The sequence below is a fragment of the Erinaceus europaeus genome, chromosome 5, assembly GCF_950295315.1.
Source record: "Erinaceus europaeus chromosome 5, mEriEur2.1, whole genome shotgun sequence".
Lineage (NCBI taxonomy): Eukaryota > Metazoa > Chordata > Mammalia > Eulipotyphla > Erinaceidae > Erinaceus > Erinaceus europaeus.
This window is the reverse complement of record NC_080166.1, coordinates 54783557-54800532: the sequence shown is the minus strand read 5'-3', so window position 1 is coordinate 54800532 and position 16976 is coordinate 54783557. Positions and strand designations below refer to the sequence as shown.

General features: G+C 45.0%; 1 protein-coding gene across 2 annotated transcripts in view; it reads left to right on the top strand.

Annotated features, from left to right (window-relative positions):
- Window positions 1-222: 222 nt before the first annotated feature.
- The window catches only part of MAP3K1 (mitogen-activated protein kinase kinase kinase 1), an 88585-nt gene continuing 71831 nt past the window's right edge, over window positions 223-16976 (top strand). The window contains exon 1 of one of the 2 annotated variants that reach the window (XM_060191331.1): window positions 223-263. In XM_060191331.1, coding sequence (XP_060047314.1) covers window positions 238-263 — 26 coding nt within the window. In that variant the 5' untranslated portion in view covers window positions 223-237. Of the gene's footprint in view, window positions 264-293; window positions 1479-16976 lie in introns of those variants that run through there. The other variant, XM_060191330.1, reaches the window with a different exon arrangement.

Genomic DNA, 16976 nt, shown 5'->3' with positions numbered 1-16976 from the left:
TCCCCGCTGCCCGGGTGGGGGCCGGCGGGGGGTGGGGGGGGGGAGAGGGAGGACGTGCGGCTGCAGGCGTCGGGCTCGGGGAGGGCGGAGACCTGGCCCGGGAAGGGTGGCTTCATGCAGCACTTCCTGGCGCAGAGCTGGGTCCTTCCCCAGACGTACTGCAAGTGGTGTTTCCCAAGGGCAGCGGAGAAAAAAGAAAAAAAAAAAAACTTTCTGCAGAGACACCGCCCCCCCCCCATGACTCTCTTTCTCACCAGTGGCAGGTGGGTGGGGGGACAGCAAAAACGGGTGTCCCACATGGGAGTCTGCAGGCTGTGAACAAGATGTTCCATGGAACTTGGGAGTTTTGCTGTTTGCAGCACGACTTGGCTGTGGGGGCCAAAGGAGGTTGAGAGTTTGGTCTTTCAACAGGATCATCGTTTTGGGGCGGCACCTCTGTTGAATTTAGGACGCCTTTCGTTTTGCTCAAGGCGACAGCCCGGGTGCCACCTGCGCGCCCCCCACGGGAAGGGGCGTGGCCCGAGTCCCCGCGCGCCCCCTGGAGAGCCGAGCGCCACCCACGCGCCGCAGAGCCCCGCGCTCGCGTCCCTGCACCCGAGCCGGGCGCGTCGGCCGAGATTGCGGCGCCCAGGAAGCCGCACACTGCCGTCCCCAGGCTCCTCCCATCGCCCGCCGGGGCGGCCCGGGACTACCTGGCGGCGGGGCGGGCGCTGCAGCGCCGCAGACCGGGCGCCCCAGCGGCCGCCGCATCCCCGCGCTCCTCGCCCGCCGCCACCGCGCCCGGCCCACCCCGCTCACCTGCCGGCCCCGGCCGCCCCGCGCCCCGCGCCCCGCGCCCCGCGCCCCGCGCCCGCCAGCCCGTCTCCGCCGGCTGCGCTCCCGCCGTTGGCGCAGGCGGCCCTACGCCGGCGGCGCAGCGCCCTCCCGTCCGCCCGCCCCCTGCACTCTCCCCGCCTCCTCCCTCCCTCTCGGGGGCCGAGCGAATGTAGCCCGCGAGAGAAAATGGCGGCGGCGGGGAATCGCGCCTCGTCGTCGGGACTCCCGGGCGCCCGGGCTGCGAGCCCCGAAGCGGGCGGCGGCGGAGGGGCCCCCAAGGCGAGCGGCGCGCCGGCGGCCGCGGGACTGCTGCGGGAGACGGGCAGCGGGAGCCGCGAGCGGGCGGACTGGCGCCGGCGGCAGCTGCGCAAAGTGCGGAGTGTGGAGCTGGACCAGCTGCCCGAGCCGCCGCTCTTCCTCTCAGCCTCTCCGCCGTCCTCGTCCACCTCCCCGTCCCCGGAGCCCGTGGACGCGGCCGCGGGAGGAAGCGGTTTCCAGCCCGTGGCGGTGCCGCCGGCTCACGGAGCCCGGAGCCTCGGCGGCGCCCACCCCGCGGAGCCGGCGGCCGCGCCGGACGGCGGCTCCCAGAGCCCCGCGGGGGCCGAGCCCGGGGAGAAGCGCGCGTCCGCCGCCGAGCCCCATCCCGCAGCGGCCCCCGCGGGGTGAGTAGCTTGGCCGGGGGCGCAGCGGTGCTGCGGGGCGAGCGGGGGCGCAGGGGCAATGAATGGAGCCTGGGCACCGCGCGGCGGCAGGGGGCTCGCCGCACCCGCACCCGCCCCCCGGGGGCGCTTGGCGACCCGTCGGCATCTGGGGGACACGGGACGGGGTGGGGGCGCGGGGCAGGAAGGATCCCGAGACTTTGTTATTGTTCGCCGACAAGTGACAGACGAGCGAGCGGCGCCGTGGGGACCGGGGAGCGAGGTGCGGAGGCCGGGCGGGGTTTGTGGGCTCCGGGCGGTGCGCGAGCCCGGGGCAGGGGGCACGGCATCCCGGGGGCCGCGGCTCCCGACTGGGGTTCCGGGCAGCGCCGGCGGCTTGGCCGGAGCGTGCGAGCGGGCGGTGGTCAGAAAAGGGGCGGGGTGGCCGGGCAGCCACAGCCCGGGGCTGGCTGGGGTCCGTGCGGGGGTCGGTGGGCAGAGGGGCCTTGGGCGGGGTCCCCGCGGCCGTGACAGGCGCAGCCCCGTGGCAGGCACCGGGGATCCGAATGGAGCCGGGCGGAGCCCCGGAGCGGATGGCTGTAACGCCTGTCAAAACCTTTGCCCGGGGCGAACGGGCTGCGCCGGCTCGGGGGCTGCCACCTGATGGGACTCGGGTTTCCCGATCGCCCCCCCCTTCCGCTCCCCTGGGGGCTCGGGGTGCTCCCGGGAAAGGCCGACTGCACCCCGATTCTCTTTGACTTGGGTTTGAAGTTTGAATCTGGCCTTTGAAGTTTGCATTGGGTAGAGTGGTGCCAGAGCCCGGGACCGGATGTGTCAGCCATTCAGTGTCTGAGCGGAGGGGACCGGAGCCCGCAGCCCCTCTGGCGTGGTGGGCGACCGCGGCGTCCGAGCCTCCTTCCCTCGCGGCGCGTCTGCGCGGGCTGCGGACCCCGGGGCGGCGGTGCGGGGCTCCCCGGGCCAGGGTCGCCTCTGCAGCCCGTGCACGGTGACCTCTGCACAGAGGTGCTTGGTCTCACCCTTTTTTGGGGGGTGGGGTGGGGCAACTGGAACCCTTTATGTTAATGGAAATCATTTTAAGTGTGACAGCCGCAATCCTTGTTTAAAAAAGGAAAGAAAGAAGAAAGAAAGAAAGAAAGAAAAGAAAGAAAGAAAGAAAGAAAGAAAGAAAGAAAGAAAGAAAGAAAGAAAGAAAGCTGGTCGCGTCAAACCACAGTTGAGTTTGAATTGCTGGCAGTGTTTGTGCGATTGTCAGCCGTTGCCCTGCAGTTTCCTGACTTTTACCGCTGAGTATTTTAAATACTTTCGTCTTAATGTTTGTTGCCCTGTGGGCTGAATTTGGTTTTGGTTCGTAACCCAAAATGATTTGGGTACTTTTTGGGGGGGGGTATGAAAAAGTTTGTTGATTTGTTTAAGGCCACACTGTTTGTTTGTTTGTTTGTTTTTACTTGCAAGTTGCGCCGCCCCCCTCCCCCCAGTGCTGTGGTAACACTGAGATTCAAGGAGCTGTGTGTGTCTCTGGTTTTTTCCCTTCTGTGTGCACTTACATATGCAATTTAGTCTTAACAAGAATCACATTCCTCTACACTTATCTTGTTTCTGTGCAGACTGGATTAAAATTTCACTACAATAATTCTTCTTCTAAGGCAACTGTTACACAAATGAACTCCAGACAAAAATATTTACACACCCCTCCAAATTTGAGGAATTAATCTTATTGTCATAAGACCATCTTTTTGGCTACAGCGAATAATTCAGAAAGTGTCAGCATTCTGGTCATCTTAATGAGCTATGAATAGTATCAGAACAACCGCTGTAATAACTATAGAATTGTTTATTGTGACTAAAGTAAAAAGGTAGATAGAATTCAGGGATTAAGTAATTCATGCTTAATTTTTTGCATTTTGTAACTTAGACTTTTCTTCCTCTTTGCTTAAGGGGAAGATTATAAATGCACAGTAAATAAAATTAAATGCTAATAAGCATAATCATTTTTAAAATGATTAAATTACACCCTATAAGTCTTGTCTAGAGGTTTCATTTAGAGTAAAATGTTGGTTCTCTTGACTTTTTAAGGTTGATTTTGCTTCCCATTTCCTTGTTAGTGGGATTAAAATTCATTTGAATCTTCTGACATACTTTGACTATAAGCAGTTCCGTAAAGTCTCAGTTGAGCTTTACATTTTACTTTTTTTTTGGCAATAATTACACACGGCTTTGGGGGAGAAATCTAATATTGAGATTTTTAAATGTTTCAGTAGTTGCAATATGGCTTTGAAGGTCCTCCCCCTTCTGTCTAAAAATTGAATGTATTTTTTAACAGAAAATTCTGATTTTTTTACTTCATGAGTTCTTTTAGTTTTTGATCACTAGATGTAAACATTGAAAGTGCAGAAAATAAAATTTGTGAAGAATAAATTTTAGAAGCAATATTCATAAAAAGAGAAAAAATTCACGTCTGTCCTTCCCCAGGGTAATGACTGAAATCAGTGAAAGTTTTGTGCCTGTAAGTGGCGCCCAAGGGTTTGGAATTTTTCCTTTTATCATAGAATTAGGGGCTTTTTTTCCCCCTTTCTATTTACTGTCTTTAAAATACAGTGTTACTTTCTGTTGAACAGGCTGTTGTGAGTTTGGTAGATATAATTATCCCATCCTATTTTTGTAACCAAAAATAAATAAATAAATAAATAAAACCCTAACTAGCAATTTTCTGACCTCATGAAAGCACAAGATATGCTGTACTTGTTAATGTTAGATTTTGTTTAAAAACTAGTAGACCGGGGAGTCGGGCGGTAGCGCAGCGGGTTAAGCGCAGGTGGCGCTAAGCACAAGGACCTGCTAAGGGATCCCGGTTCGAGCCTCCGGCTCCCCACCTGCAGGGGAGTCACTTCACAGGTGGTGAAGCAGGTCTGCAGGTGTCTGTCTTTCTCTCCCCCTCTCTGTCTTGCCCTCCTCTTTCCATTTCTCTGTCCTATCCAACAACAATGACATCAATAATAACTATAACAACAAAACAACAAGGGCAACAAAATAAATAATTAAATTTAAAAAGAAAAAAATAAATAATAAAAAAAACTAGTAGACTACTTTTATATCCTCATATAGACCTCACTTTTCACTTCCTTTTAGAAACTGTTAGGTTAGAAATATACCTTAGTGGTTTTTTGTTAATTAGAGGAGGTAAAGGAACACTATTACCTAAAGATAAGTTAAAATTTTTAATAGGCTATTTTATAAAGCAGCAGAAGTAGTTACATGGATTTTATAATTTTTGTGCTTTCTCTCTCTCCAAGTTGTATTTTAAATCAGGTAAGAAAGTTAATGCATTCTTCAAAGATTAACTTTATTAAGTATAATTCTGAAAGAGAAATATCTGAGCAAGAATTGTTGCCAGCTTTTGTTTTCTTTCCATATCTGATTTTGGCACAGAGGACTGGTTAATCAACATTCCTTAATATATGATTTCCAATATGCTATAATAACTCCATTTTGTTAGGTACAAAAAGCAGGAAGTAGCCCTGTCCATTGATTTTCTTTCACATCTCCTACAGCACCGCAAGCATAATATGTTGTTTACTTTAGAAATAGCTACCTGTGGACTAAAAAATTTCAAAGTATGGAAAGGAGTGTTCTCTTTGCTTTTAACAAGAGGAAACAAACAAACAAAACCCACAACTGCTGCTTGCTTGCCTGTGCTGTCTGCTGAGCAACCCTTGCTCAATGAGAGCATTCCAAAAGGAGAAATGATGGGAGGGGCAAGGCAGGTTAGTGGAGAAGGCATTCTCCTGAGGAAACATGGGTGTCTCTGATAGAAAGCACAACTCTTGTGCTCTGTTCCCTTTCCTCTTGGGTGGAGTGAAATCAGTGTAAAAGACAATAGAAAAAAATATGACACGGGGAAAACTAAGTCTCCAGAGTCTGCTAAGAGCTGCAGCCTATTGCATCTGTAACCGTCAAATGTTTGCTTTTACCAGATACAAGAAGTATATTCCGAGTTGTCTTTAAGAAGTAATTTGATAGGGCAGAGGGTAGATAGCATAATGGTTATGCAAAGAGACTCTCATGCCTGAGGCTTCAAAGTCCCAGGTTCAATCCCCCACACCCATAAGCCAGAGCTGAGCAGTGCTCTGGTTAAAAAAAAAGTAGTAGTTTGAGGATATTTTTAAGCATGGAGAAAATAATCAGAAGCAGGATTAAAGTAAATGACTTACTGCAAAGCAGTGAGTTTAGTGGTGTTCACTTATTGCATGAATATAAGAACATTTTAGCTGTGACTAAAAGCTGTTTATTGAGTATACTGATAGATGTTTCCATACCACTTATTCCTTGCCTCTGTGTGTTGGACATTAAATGCTTTTTTACCTTTTGTTATCACTGCAGCCTTGTGAGATATTGTCATTTCTGGTTTTGAGAGGTAGAAACTCACCTGAGATGCTCACATGACCCCACAAACCAGCCAACAGAACTGTGTTCAAGCCCAGTCTGATCTGACTACACATCTAATTTCATTCTACCACTCAAAATGTTGAATTCATTTTTTTTCCTTCTCAAATTAATAAGCAAATTACTGATCCCTAAGGAGGAAGTTGTTTTGCAGAAGCCCTAATAGACTAATAGGTCTCTACCTGGGTTTTGCCAGTACATGTCTCTTGGTAAGCAAATGCTTGCTTAGTTTTCTGTAACCTGGTCTCAGATTTGTAAAAGAAGCAGACTCAAACCATGCTAAAATCGGCTCAGAATGCTAGGCAGCGAGTAGACGTAGTTAGTGTTGAGTATTTCTTAGATTTATTGAATTGTGCTGAATTAAGTCACAAATGGAAGGAAATAAAAGAAGCTTGAAGTAAGATGATTCATTCATCTTTCCTTATAACACACAGAGAGGAACTGTTTCGATGTTAACCAGACCACACCACTCTTTGTTTTATTGTTGCATATTTTATTCATCCCACATCCGTGAGCTGATCATGTGAGCGCATCCCCTCTGTGTTGGTAGGTATGGACAGGCCTCACTGAAAATACCTCGCTAAGAGCTGCGAAAGAAATGCCAGTACAGAGGACACCACAGATTGAAATTAGTGTTCTGAATCTTATCTACAACATTCATCACTGCACTCCTGCAGTAAATACAATGCTGCCTCCCTAAATTTCTGGAAAATTATTTGGCCCTCATTTTTAAGAGCAGTCAGCTTTTTTCTACCTTACAGTCTGTCTATAGTTTATGCTCTTTCCCTGTGATTTCTTTCCCTTTTCTAAGTACAAATATATAGTGCAGCTTTTCCATTTGTACCTACACTCTGAAGAGGGATACATGCAGAACTACAGGTTCAGACATGATTTTTTTTTTTTTTTTTTCCTTACAAGAGCGTATGGGGAACAAGAAATTCAGTCTCTGCCAATCTGGTTTAAAGACTCAGTTTATATTACTAGTAACAACAACTCTACGAGTTAACAAAACATAGGGAAATGTAAAATATGCTCTAGGCCGAAGATCATGCTGAAGATATCCTTGTCTTCATTTACTTTATGACATATCACACTTGCTATAGGCATGTTTAGTATGGAAGGGAGTTCTGTGTTGTTAGTGATTGAGTCCTTTGGAATATCAGTCTAGTTCGTTTACTTAATAGACTGAGATGTTTTAGCATGCCAAGAACTGTTAAGTTCTTAAGATCTACCAAGCATATATTTTTGAAAGAACACTGTCAACCTGGGGATTATTAATGAACCCATCAAGGCTCTGAAGACTAGAGGAAGTTTTTGAAGCTTACACAGTGCTATAGTTAGGACATGAAATTTATCACTTGAAAGCAGAATGATCACACTGGTCTAACAGCATTCTGAATACTAAATATCAGTTGTTAACAGATAAGAAGCTCACCATAGATATCTTAGTAGCTTCTTCTGTCTTGTAGCACCTAGACTAGTGTCAGGGATCCATGAATATTAGGTGCCGATAAATGTCTTGATAAATTAATTTTTTTCCAAAGAGATCATTTTGAAAGTAGTATGTTGGGAGAACAACATCTATGGTGTGATTGTGATTTTTAATCATGGTTTAGCTTAAGGTGAGTTTTGAAGATCAAAGCTATGTCTTCTTTCTGCAAGGTCACTGCTGTTTTGTACCAGTAGTTGATACTTTGCAAGCAAGTTGTTGCTAATACTGACCGATTTTATGTAAAGCAATGCTTAGAACTAAGTTACAAAGTAATTGGAGCCATGCTTTAATAGCTTATGTTGAGAAATTGAGTTCCTGGTATTTGAAAGCTTTTAGCTGTTGGGCGAATGGGGGCTCCTGGTTTTCTTAACCCTGACATTTTCCCTGATGGTCCATTGCTGTCCTGGTGAACATTAATGTTAGAAGATCCTCAGGAAGCTGGGGATAACAGCTCACTTATTGAGTATGTTGTTTGCCCCTGCTTTCAAAACCGGCCCTCACTGCCTTGAAGGAAGATTTGGTGTTGTGGTGTCTCTCTCTCTCTCTCCTTTCCTTGTCTCTATCTGAAAATAATAATAATAAATACAGGAAGATCCTCCGGGCAGTCCTGAGGTTTCTGTCTCCAGCCCTCACCATGATGTCTCCTGAACTCCAGACACACGGATTAACTGTTCACATGATATATCCATATTCAGATGTTCAGAACCAGATTAGTGACTTTTCTCTACACTTTGACCTACTGAAAATATGTTCCCTGCTTGTGAAATGACAAAACTAGGACCTAGGGAGTTAACTTTCTTGTCTCTACTCTTTCCTTAGCTCATCATATCATATCATGGGAGTGATAACTCCCATCATCAGAGGCTAGTAGGTAGTCTGCTGTCATGTTTTTAGTCCAGTCTTCCGGGCTTCAGTCATTTCAACTTCAGTATAGTAGCCTCCTAACTTGTTTCCCATAGACATCTTACTCCCTTATATTCTGTTTTTCATATTGTGTAGCCAGTGGGATCATGCCAAAATGTAAATCTGATCCTAACAACTTTTTTCAAAAAAAGTAAAACACCAAAAAAAATTAATTTAAAAATTTTCAATTGCTTTGCATTTAAATAAAGAGCAGAGAGCCCTTTCCATACCCCGCTGCCTCTCTGCCTACCTGGACCGGCTCTCCAGTCCTGCCTCAGATCATATTTGCTCAAACCCTGCACACCACCTCCCACCACAGGGCCTTTGCACCTATCCCAGCCTTCAGCTCAGTTCTTTCACTGCACAGATTTTAGCTTGTTGGTGCTTCCTTAGGAAAATTTTCCTTGCCTGCTCTCTCAGAGTGGCTGTGTTGGCATATCCTTTCTGTCACTGCTGCAGTTTGTACTTCTTATCTCATTTGATGAATGGCTCTCTGCTCTAGAAGACTTTTAGATATAAGCAGGTAGAGCTTATGGGTGGGCAAGGACCCAGCATGATGTTGAATAAGTGGATTTGTGTAATGTGATATATAGCAAGTCCTATCAGCTGTTCTTTCTCTTTGGTCTTTAGTAGTAGGACCTAGCTGAGATAGGGTTCAAGGGCAAAAGTCTAGACTATCAGTGTTACTGAATTGCTGGTTTGTGATAGATTCATTGTCAAGTGTCTGGACTGTTGGTCATGCTTAAAACTTCAATGAAGTATGCTAATTTCATGTGATAGAAAGCAAATAGCTATAGAGCGAGCACCTATTACCAGGAAGAGGAATTTTCTAGCTATCTTTAATTTTTCTGCTTGTGTAGAATGTACATGTGCAGAAAGATGTTATGCATTAGTTATTCCTTTTTTTCAAGTTCTCAGAATATTATCTAAACTTAAACTACTTTCAGGATTCTTATCCCAACCCCAAATTAATAATGTATTAATTTGTTGCTGATAATAATTCAACATGAGATAAATAGAAGTTTACATTTGCATTAAAGAAAAACTTCTCTGGGCAAGTACTTTATGAAATTTCAGAAGGAAAAAAAAAGTGCTATAGAAAACGTTTTTAAAGTTTACAGGTGGTAACTTAACGCCAGAGCCTCCCTTATCTAGAACATGGTTCAGGTCTAAGAAGGCTTTACTGCCAAGGGGTTTGTAACAAAAGCTGTCCTTTGAAGTTTTTCGATTTTTGCACTTAGAACAGTTACAAGGTCATTGGCTCAGGGCTCACTGACACTTAAAAAATTGTTCTTGCAGTCTTGTCCATTTGGTGTCTGTTCCTAACATGCAGCAATGAAAAGCAGCCGATTAGAGTGCTAGGATTTGAGAAAAGGATAGGTTGTTTTTTTGTTGTTGTTGTTGTTTTTAAAGACATCAGTATAGGCAGAGAGACCTGGCAACAAAAGATGATTTGAAAACATGGCAATTGGAGGATGCCTAGCATTGGAATAGTCAGTTCCACATACCAGGATAGAGAAAATGACAAATTTATTTCCATTTTATATGGTAGTTCTATTTATATTCCAAAGTGCTTCTTAAGCATCAGTTTGATTGTTTGTAAAGTGTGATCATATTCATATATATATACCAACTGGCTAATTACTACTATGTAGTCATGTTTCTGCCTATTTGGTGAACTAAAGTTAGCTTATAATAGAAAGATTCCCATTCAAGATGGTGGGTTAAAGTATTCTGATCCTGGTTGGCCTTGATAATAATAAATGAGCGGTTATTCAGAATTTCATGAAGTTGGATGCTGTTCTTTAGAAATGCTTTGTAAGCGTTATCAGTGTGGTTAAATCTTTTGATTCATATGTTGTCGTTTTTAACTTTTTTTTTTTAACAGTCACCAGTATACGTACTGACCTTTCTTGTAGTTAGATTTTGAGGAGTTGGACAGTAAGTTCCAGCTTTGTGACACTGACCAAGCTGTTGAATTACTATAGGGATTTTGATTTAATGGGATAGTTACTTTCACAAGCATCCTGAAGGTCTTCATAACTCTTTTGTGACAAGAATTTTGAAGCAGACATGTCTCATTTCTTCTTTTTTTCTTTTCTTTCTTTCTTTATTCCCTTTTGTTGCCCTTGTTGTTTTATTGTTGTAGTTATTGTTGTTGTTATTGATGTCGTTCGTTGCATAGGACAGAGAGAAATGGAGAGAGGAGGGGAAGACGGGAGAGAAAGAGAGACACCTGCAGACCTTTTTCACCACTTGTGAAGTGATCCCCCTTCAGGTGGGGAGCTGGGGGCTCGAACCAGGTTCCTTACGCCTGTCCTTGTGCTTTGCACCAGCTGCGCTTAACCAGCTGCACTACCGCCCGACTCTCCTTTTTTCTTCTTCTTCAAAATAGTTAGTTGCTATATCTGTTATGCCTTCATAATTTCTACCACTATTCTTAAATTCTTTTGGAGTAGTAAATTATTTTCATTGAACTTTAGATTTAAAAAAAATGAAACAGGTTAATGTAGATATTAACATTCCTGAAAAAGTATTAGTGGTATATTTATTGAATGCCACCAGGGTTATCTCTGGGCTCTGTGCCTGCCTGATTCCTACGAACCTGATAGACATTTTTTTTTTTTTCCAGATGAAGGTGAGAGAAAAAGGAGTGAGAAGTAGAGGTAGCACTGGTGAAGCTTCCCCATGTAGGTGTTCCCAAGCGGAGGGCTTGAATCCAGGTCCTTGAAAGTGGCTAAGTGTGTGCTATACCTGGCGAGCCATCTCCTGACCCCCAGTATTAGTGTTGTTGTTGTTATTATTATTAGATTTATTTATGAAATTGGAAGAGAAGAAGAACCTGAGTGGCATTCTGGCATATTCAGTGCCGGGCGTAACCTCAGGAGCCCCTGTACATATTTTGGCTCTCTACCTATGGAGCCACCTCCCAAGTCACAAAAGTATCAGTGTTTTAATCTAAATTTGTTTTGAATTTTGAAAATTGTGTTTTCGTGACAAGAAAAACAAATTGATTCAGACTGGAAAAGGAGAGACAGAACTCTCACTATTTGTATATGGCATAACCTTCTATTTAAAAAAAAAAAAAAAGTGAAGAGATTCACAAGAAAGCTACCGCAGCTAAGAAATGAATCAGGAGGGCAAGATGGCAGTCTAGCAGCCAGTCCTGAGAGCCTGCTCTGGAGGAGGGCCGGTGTGGCTGATGACAGAATCCTCGGCAAACTCGTATAAAGAACCATTCCCACTTTGTAGAAGAGGACACCAGGAACCAGAGAAGCAAAGAAGCCGTTGTAACAGGGCACACCCGATAGATACCAGGTAGCCCCAGTATGCACTTCGCAGCCTCAGGGAGGAGGCCTCATGAGCAGAGAAGCAGCCCCCAAGTGACAGGTTCTACTGTGATTGCATCCTGACTTCCCTGGGCAGGGACACCTCGTCAGTGTCCCCAAGTCCCGTATCCCGTCAGGGAAAGCTAGCAACAGGCTGGGGGTACAGGTCTACCTACCAACATCCATGTCCACTTGAGAGACAATTATAGAAGCCAGACCTTCTGCACCCCATAAAGAATTTTGGTCCAGGGTAGGGGTAGATAGCCTCATGGCTATGCACAGAGACTCATGCCTGAGGCTCTAAAAGTCCCAGGTTCAATCCCCCACAGCACCATAAACCAGAGCTGAGTAATGCTCCTGTTACAAAAACAAAACCAAAAAAACAAAAAAGAATTTTGGTAAGAATAGGGAAGCTTCCAGTGGAGGGGATGGGACACGAAACCCTGGTGGTGGGAACTGTATGGAATTATTCCCCTGTTATCTTACAGTCTTGTTAATAATTGTTAAATCACTAATAAAATTGATTTCAAAAAGTAAATGTTAACAAAAAAAGAAAATAAAATTTCATTATTCTAGTGTACTCGCTATATAAGTTGCTATGTTATTTTATAACAGGATCCTGGGGTTTAGCATTTATAGAATAAATTTTGTTAATAAAATGATTGGCTAAGCCGTTTGAAAAGAGAACTTTTTTTTTTATTCAGTGGCTATCTTTATCATTTAACAGAAAGTGTTGGACTGTGTAGACAACTATGTAATTCACTGTGTGTGTTTGTGATCCTGGAGCCTCACACACACATGAGCACGTATACACTGCTTCTTGGCCAGCTTTTTCATTCTCTGTATGTCAGGTAGAGCGGGGTGTATGTCAGGTAGAGCGGGTGGCCTCAGAGATGGTGTGCAAAGTTGTACATTGGACGTGTGTGCAGGCACGGTGTGGCGGCGGGGAGATTCCACAGCAGTGCTTCACCATCCACGGAACTTTTACTGGTGTCATTATGCTCCCATGTGATGTGCAGCTCATATTCAGGGTCTTCGATTTTGTGTGGCATAAAGTTTACCTGAGAAACTATCTCCTAATCCCCTCCTGATGCCATTTTATTAGTTACTGTCTTTTTTTAATATTTATTTATTTATTCCCTTTTGTTGCCCTTGTTGTAGTTATTGTTGTTGTTATGTCATCATTGTTGTTAGATAGGACAGAGAGAAATGGAGAGAGGAGGAAGAGAGACACCTGCAGACCTGCTTCACTGCCTGTGAAGCGACTCCCCTGCAGATGGGGAGCCGGGGGCTCGAACAAGGATCACCTGCGCTTAACCCACTGCGCTACCTCCCGACTCCCAGGGGGATTAATGTTTTACAGTCAACAGGCTGCATAGTACTTCACCATATAGTAGATTAACCAGTTTACTAACTTTAGACATTAATATTGCTTGATTTCTGGTGGTTATTTTAAATAAACTTCGTTGACGACCATCACATATGTTTCCATCTAGTTCATTTAGTTTTGTAAACTAAACCATTACTAATGAAATTTCTGAGTCGAAAAACCTGTAAGCCCATTTCTTTTCTCTTACAAATTGCCAGGTTGCATTGACTTCACAGTCACAGTGCCCTTTGTGTGCCAGCCCAAGATCTACCCTCCTGTTTCCTGACAGTGCCACACTTTTGGGGATTAACTTGTACACAAGAAAGTGTCAGGAAAGAATCATTCATTTTATCTTACTGACTTAGAGGCATTCTTTACATGAGAATATTATCTCCAACACTGCTTTGTATTGTGTCGTGAATTTCTGTTACAGATTTTCCTGTAAAGGAGGTTTAAATATTCTTTGAAATCAGTGTGATTATTGTTTCTCTGTTTGCATTTTACACAGTGATCTTCAAAGGGCTAATGCACTGGAATGCTTGGGTGTATAGACTCGTGACTTCTAGTCGAGAGTTTATCCCACTATCAGCTAGTATAACTGGGAAGTTACTTTACTTCTTTTTTTGTTTAAAGATTACATTTATTTGTTAATGAGAAGGACAGGAGGAGAGAGTGAACCAGACATCACCCTGGTACATGTGCTGCCAGGGGTTGAACTCAGGACCTCATGCTTGAGAGTCCAGTGTTCTATCCACTGCGCCATCTCCTGGACCACATGGAAGTCACTTAACTTCTTTGCACTAGAATTTTCTCAACTGAAAAATGAAAATATACCTTTGAAGATGTTCTGACAACATAATTATTTGTATAATTCTTAAAATCATTGAATGTGCTATGGGCTATAAATGATAACTGGGTTTTAAAAAAGTATACATTCATTCATTTTATTAAATATATATTCATTTACTTTATTAAATATATACTGACTTATTTAAACTAGAGCACTGCTCACTTCTGGCTTGTGGTTCTAGGGATTCAACCTGGGACCCCCAGGCCTCAGGCATGAGAGTCTGATACACAACCAAGACTCCATCTCCACAGCCCAGTCAGCGAGAGCGGTTGTTCCCAGCTGCGGGGAATTGAAACTTCACCAGTGTTTTCTTTTTCTTTCTTTTTTTTTTTTACTTTTTAAAAAATATTTATTTATTCTTTTGTTGCCCTTGTTTTATTGTTGTAATTATTGTTGTTGTCGTTGTTGCATAGGACAGAGAGAAATGGAGAGAGGAGGGGAAGACAGCGGGGGAGAGAAAGACAGACACCTGCAGACCTGCTTCACCGCTTGTGAAGCGACTCCCCCCCGCAGGTGGGGAGCCAGGGGCTTGAACTGGGATCCTTATGCCGGTCCTTGTGCTTTGCGCCACCTGCGCTACCGCTCAACTTCCTCACCAGTGTTTTCTAAGCTGTTTTATCAGTTAAAAAATATTTTAATCTCTGATCCATCTGAAGATTAAGGATTCCAGCTTTACTTCCTCGAAGTAACTGGCTAGATATCCTAGCACTGTTTATTGATTAAGATGATCTTACTTATCATATAATAAGTGGTTGAAGTTTTCCCTCGGTGCATTTCTTTTTTTTCTTCCCCTCCCTCCTCTTTCTCTCTCTTTCACTCAGGATCTGAATTCCAAAATAGCCACCTTGCAAGATGTGTACACAGGGCTGGGCAGTGGTGCAACTGGTTAAGTGTGCATAGTACTCTGCACAAGGACCTAGGTTCGAGCGCCCCTGCTCTCCACCTGCAAAGGGACGCTTCACAAGTGGTGAAGCAGGTCTGCAGGTCTTTCTCCCTCACTATCTCCCCCTCCTATCAATTTCTCTCTTTTCTATTGAATAAAATAGGGGGTGTTGGCCTCTGGGAGCAGTGGGTTCATAGTGCCAGCACCAAGCTCCAGCTGTAACCCCAGAGACCAAAAAAAAAAGCTTGTACACAGATTTTGAAAAGTCATTCACTGAAGAAGAAAGGGTATGGCTGGAGATTTTTAGCTGTCTTTGCTGAGTCATCTTACTTGAATTCCAGTGCTTAAAGTGCCTTGCTTTCGGTGAGAACCCTGCACTCAGGGTACAGAGGCAGGGCTCTGCTGGGCACTGAAGCTGCCATGTGCCCATTCTGAACCCTTGTCCTCCAGCCAGCACCTCCCTTTTCCCCCTCAGACCTCCTGGTAATCCCTGCCACTGTCTCCCTAATTGATGTGCCTTTCTCACCCTTGTTGTCCAATCAGTCTCCAGCCCTATTGTTGCCAGTTCTCTACTAGCCTTGGAATCCACCCCCACAGCTGCTAACCCAGGGTCAGGCCACTGTCACCTCATCCCAGTTCTTGCAAAGCCTCGGTCCTAGCCAGCCTCCTGCTTTTGGACATGCCCTCCTCTGGCTTTTCTCTACTTTTCAGTAAGGGCGAGGCTTCTACAATACAGGTCTGATCTTGACACTTCAATCCCTGAAGCCCTTTCTTCACCCTCAGAATAAAGTCCAGGCTTCTTAGCTCAGCTCAGAAGTCCCTGGTGATCATCTCTGCCCTTCTCTGAGGTTTCATCAGATGCTTTGTTCATATTTTTTGTATTCCCAGCTCTCCTTTTTTCTCAACTAGCTAAGTGCAGTTTTCCTCTATTGAAGGCTCATCTTATTTCTTCTGTGGGATATTTTTAGTAAGCTTTTTTTTCCCTCTTTGCAATAAAGAATTACTGGCATTCTACTAAATATGTGTGTGTGTGTGTGTGTGTGTGTGTGTGTGTGTGTGCAGAAGTCAACACTGTTGTGAACCCTGCTAAATTTTAGGTAGTGTAAAATTACTCAGCATCTGAGTGAGACTTGCCACTTTTAAACTTCTTCAGTTTTTCTTCTATTACTGTAAATGTGGTCACGCCATAAAGAACAAGTGTTTACAAAGAATTGTTTGCATGGTACATGTTATTGTAAAGTGCATCAGATTTCCCTATTACTTTGTGTGGAAATTTCAGGGGGGAAAAAATTTTTTTTTCCCCATTTTGCCCATGAGGATTGCCTCTGGGGCTCAGTGCCTGTATAGTGAATCCACCGCTCCTACTGGCCACTTTTTCTTTTTATAATATTTTATTTATGTATTGAATAGAGATAGCTTTCCTCCCTGCAGGTGGAGACTGGGGACTAGAACCCCAGTCCTTGCACATTGTAACATGTGCATTCAACCAAGTGCTCCGCTGCCCAGCCCCCTCTTTCTTTTTAATTACAGAAACAGAGAGCAGTAGTGCTGCTCTGTTTATGAAGCCTCTCCCCTGTAGATGAGGACCAAGCGGTTGAGCCTGGGTTGAGCATGTGGTAATGTGTGCTCTACCTGACATTCTCAGTGCTTCAGAAAATATCTGGTACCAGGCAATATACTGCTGTCATAGAGAGTAATCCAAGGTCATTTCAAGCCACAGAACAAGCATTTTCAAATTCTTCAGAGCTTGAATGTGCCCCCTGGCTGTGTCCATCACAACATATATAGCAGTTCCTGGTCTCCACAGGCCCGAGGAGCTGAGGCGTTGTATATAAACAAGCACATCAGTCTTGGGACCTTCCAAGTTCCTTTTTATTTGGTCTGTGGGTACTAAAGCAGTGAGAGAGAGTCAAAGTAAACTTGTTCATCCTGAGTGCCACCCCTCATCCTCATATGGGCGGTGTCCCTTGGTGCCTTTCAGAAAACTTTTGAGTCATTTCTGTGAGCCAGGTAGCAAAATGCTGGGGACCCAGCAGGGCAGTAACCTTGGAGTTGAGCAGAGTAACAGCCTACACTGTACGCGTGGGCAAGTGTTGCTCTCCATCAGCTGGGGCAAGGAAGATTTTTCTGGGAATCCAGAGGTCCCACCCCTGAGCTTTGAAGATTGTTAAACAGGTGAAAGGGACTTTCTAGGGAGGTTTCGTCGCCCCAGGGTAGCTGTGGGAGGGTATGTGG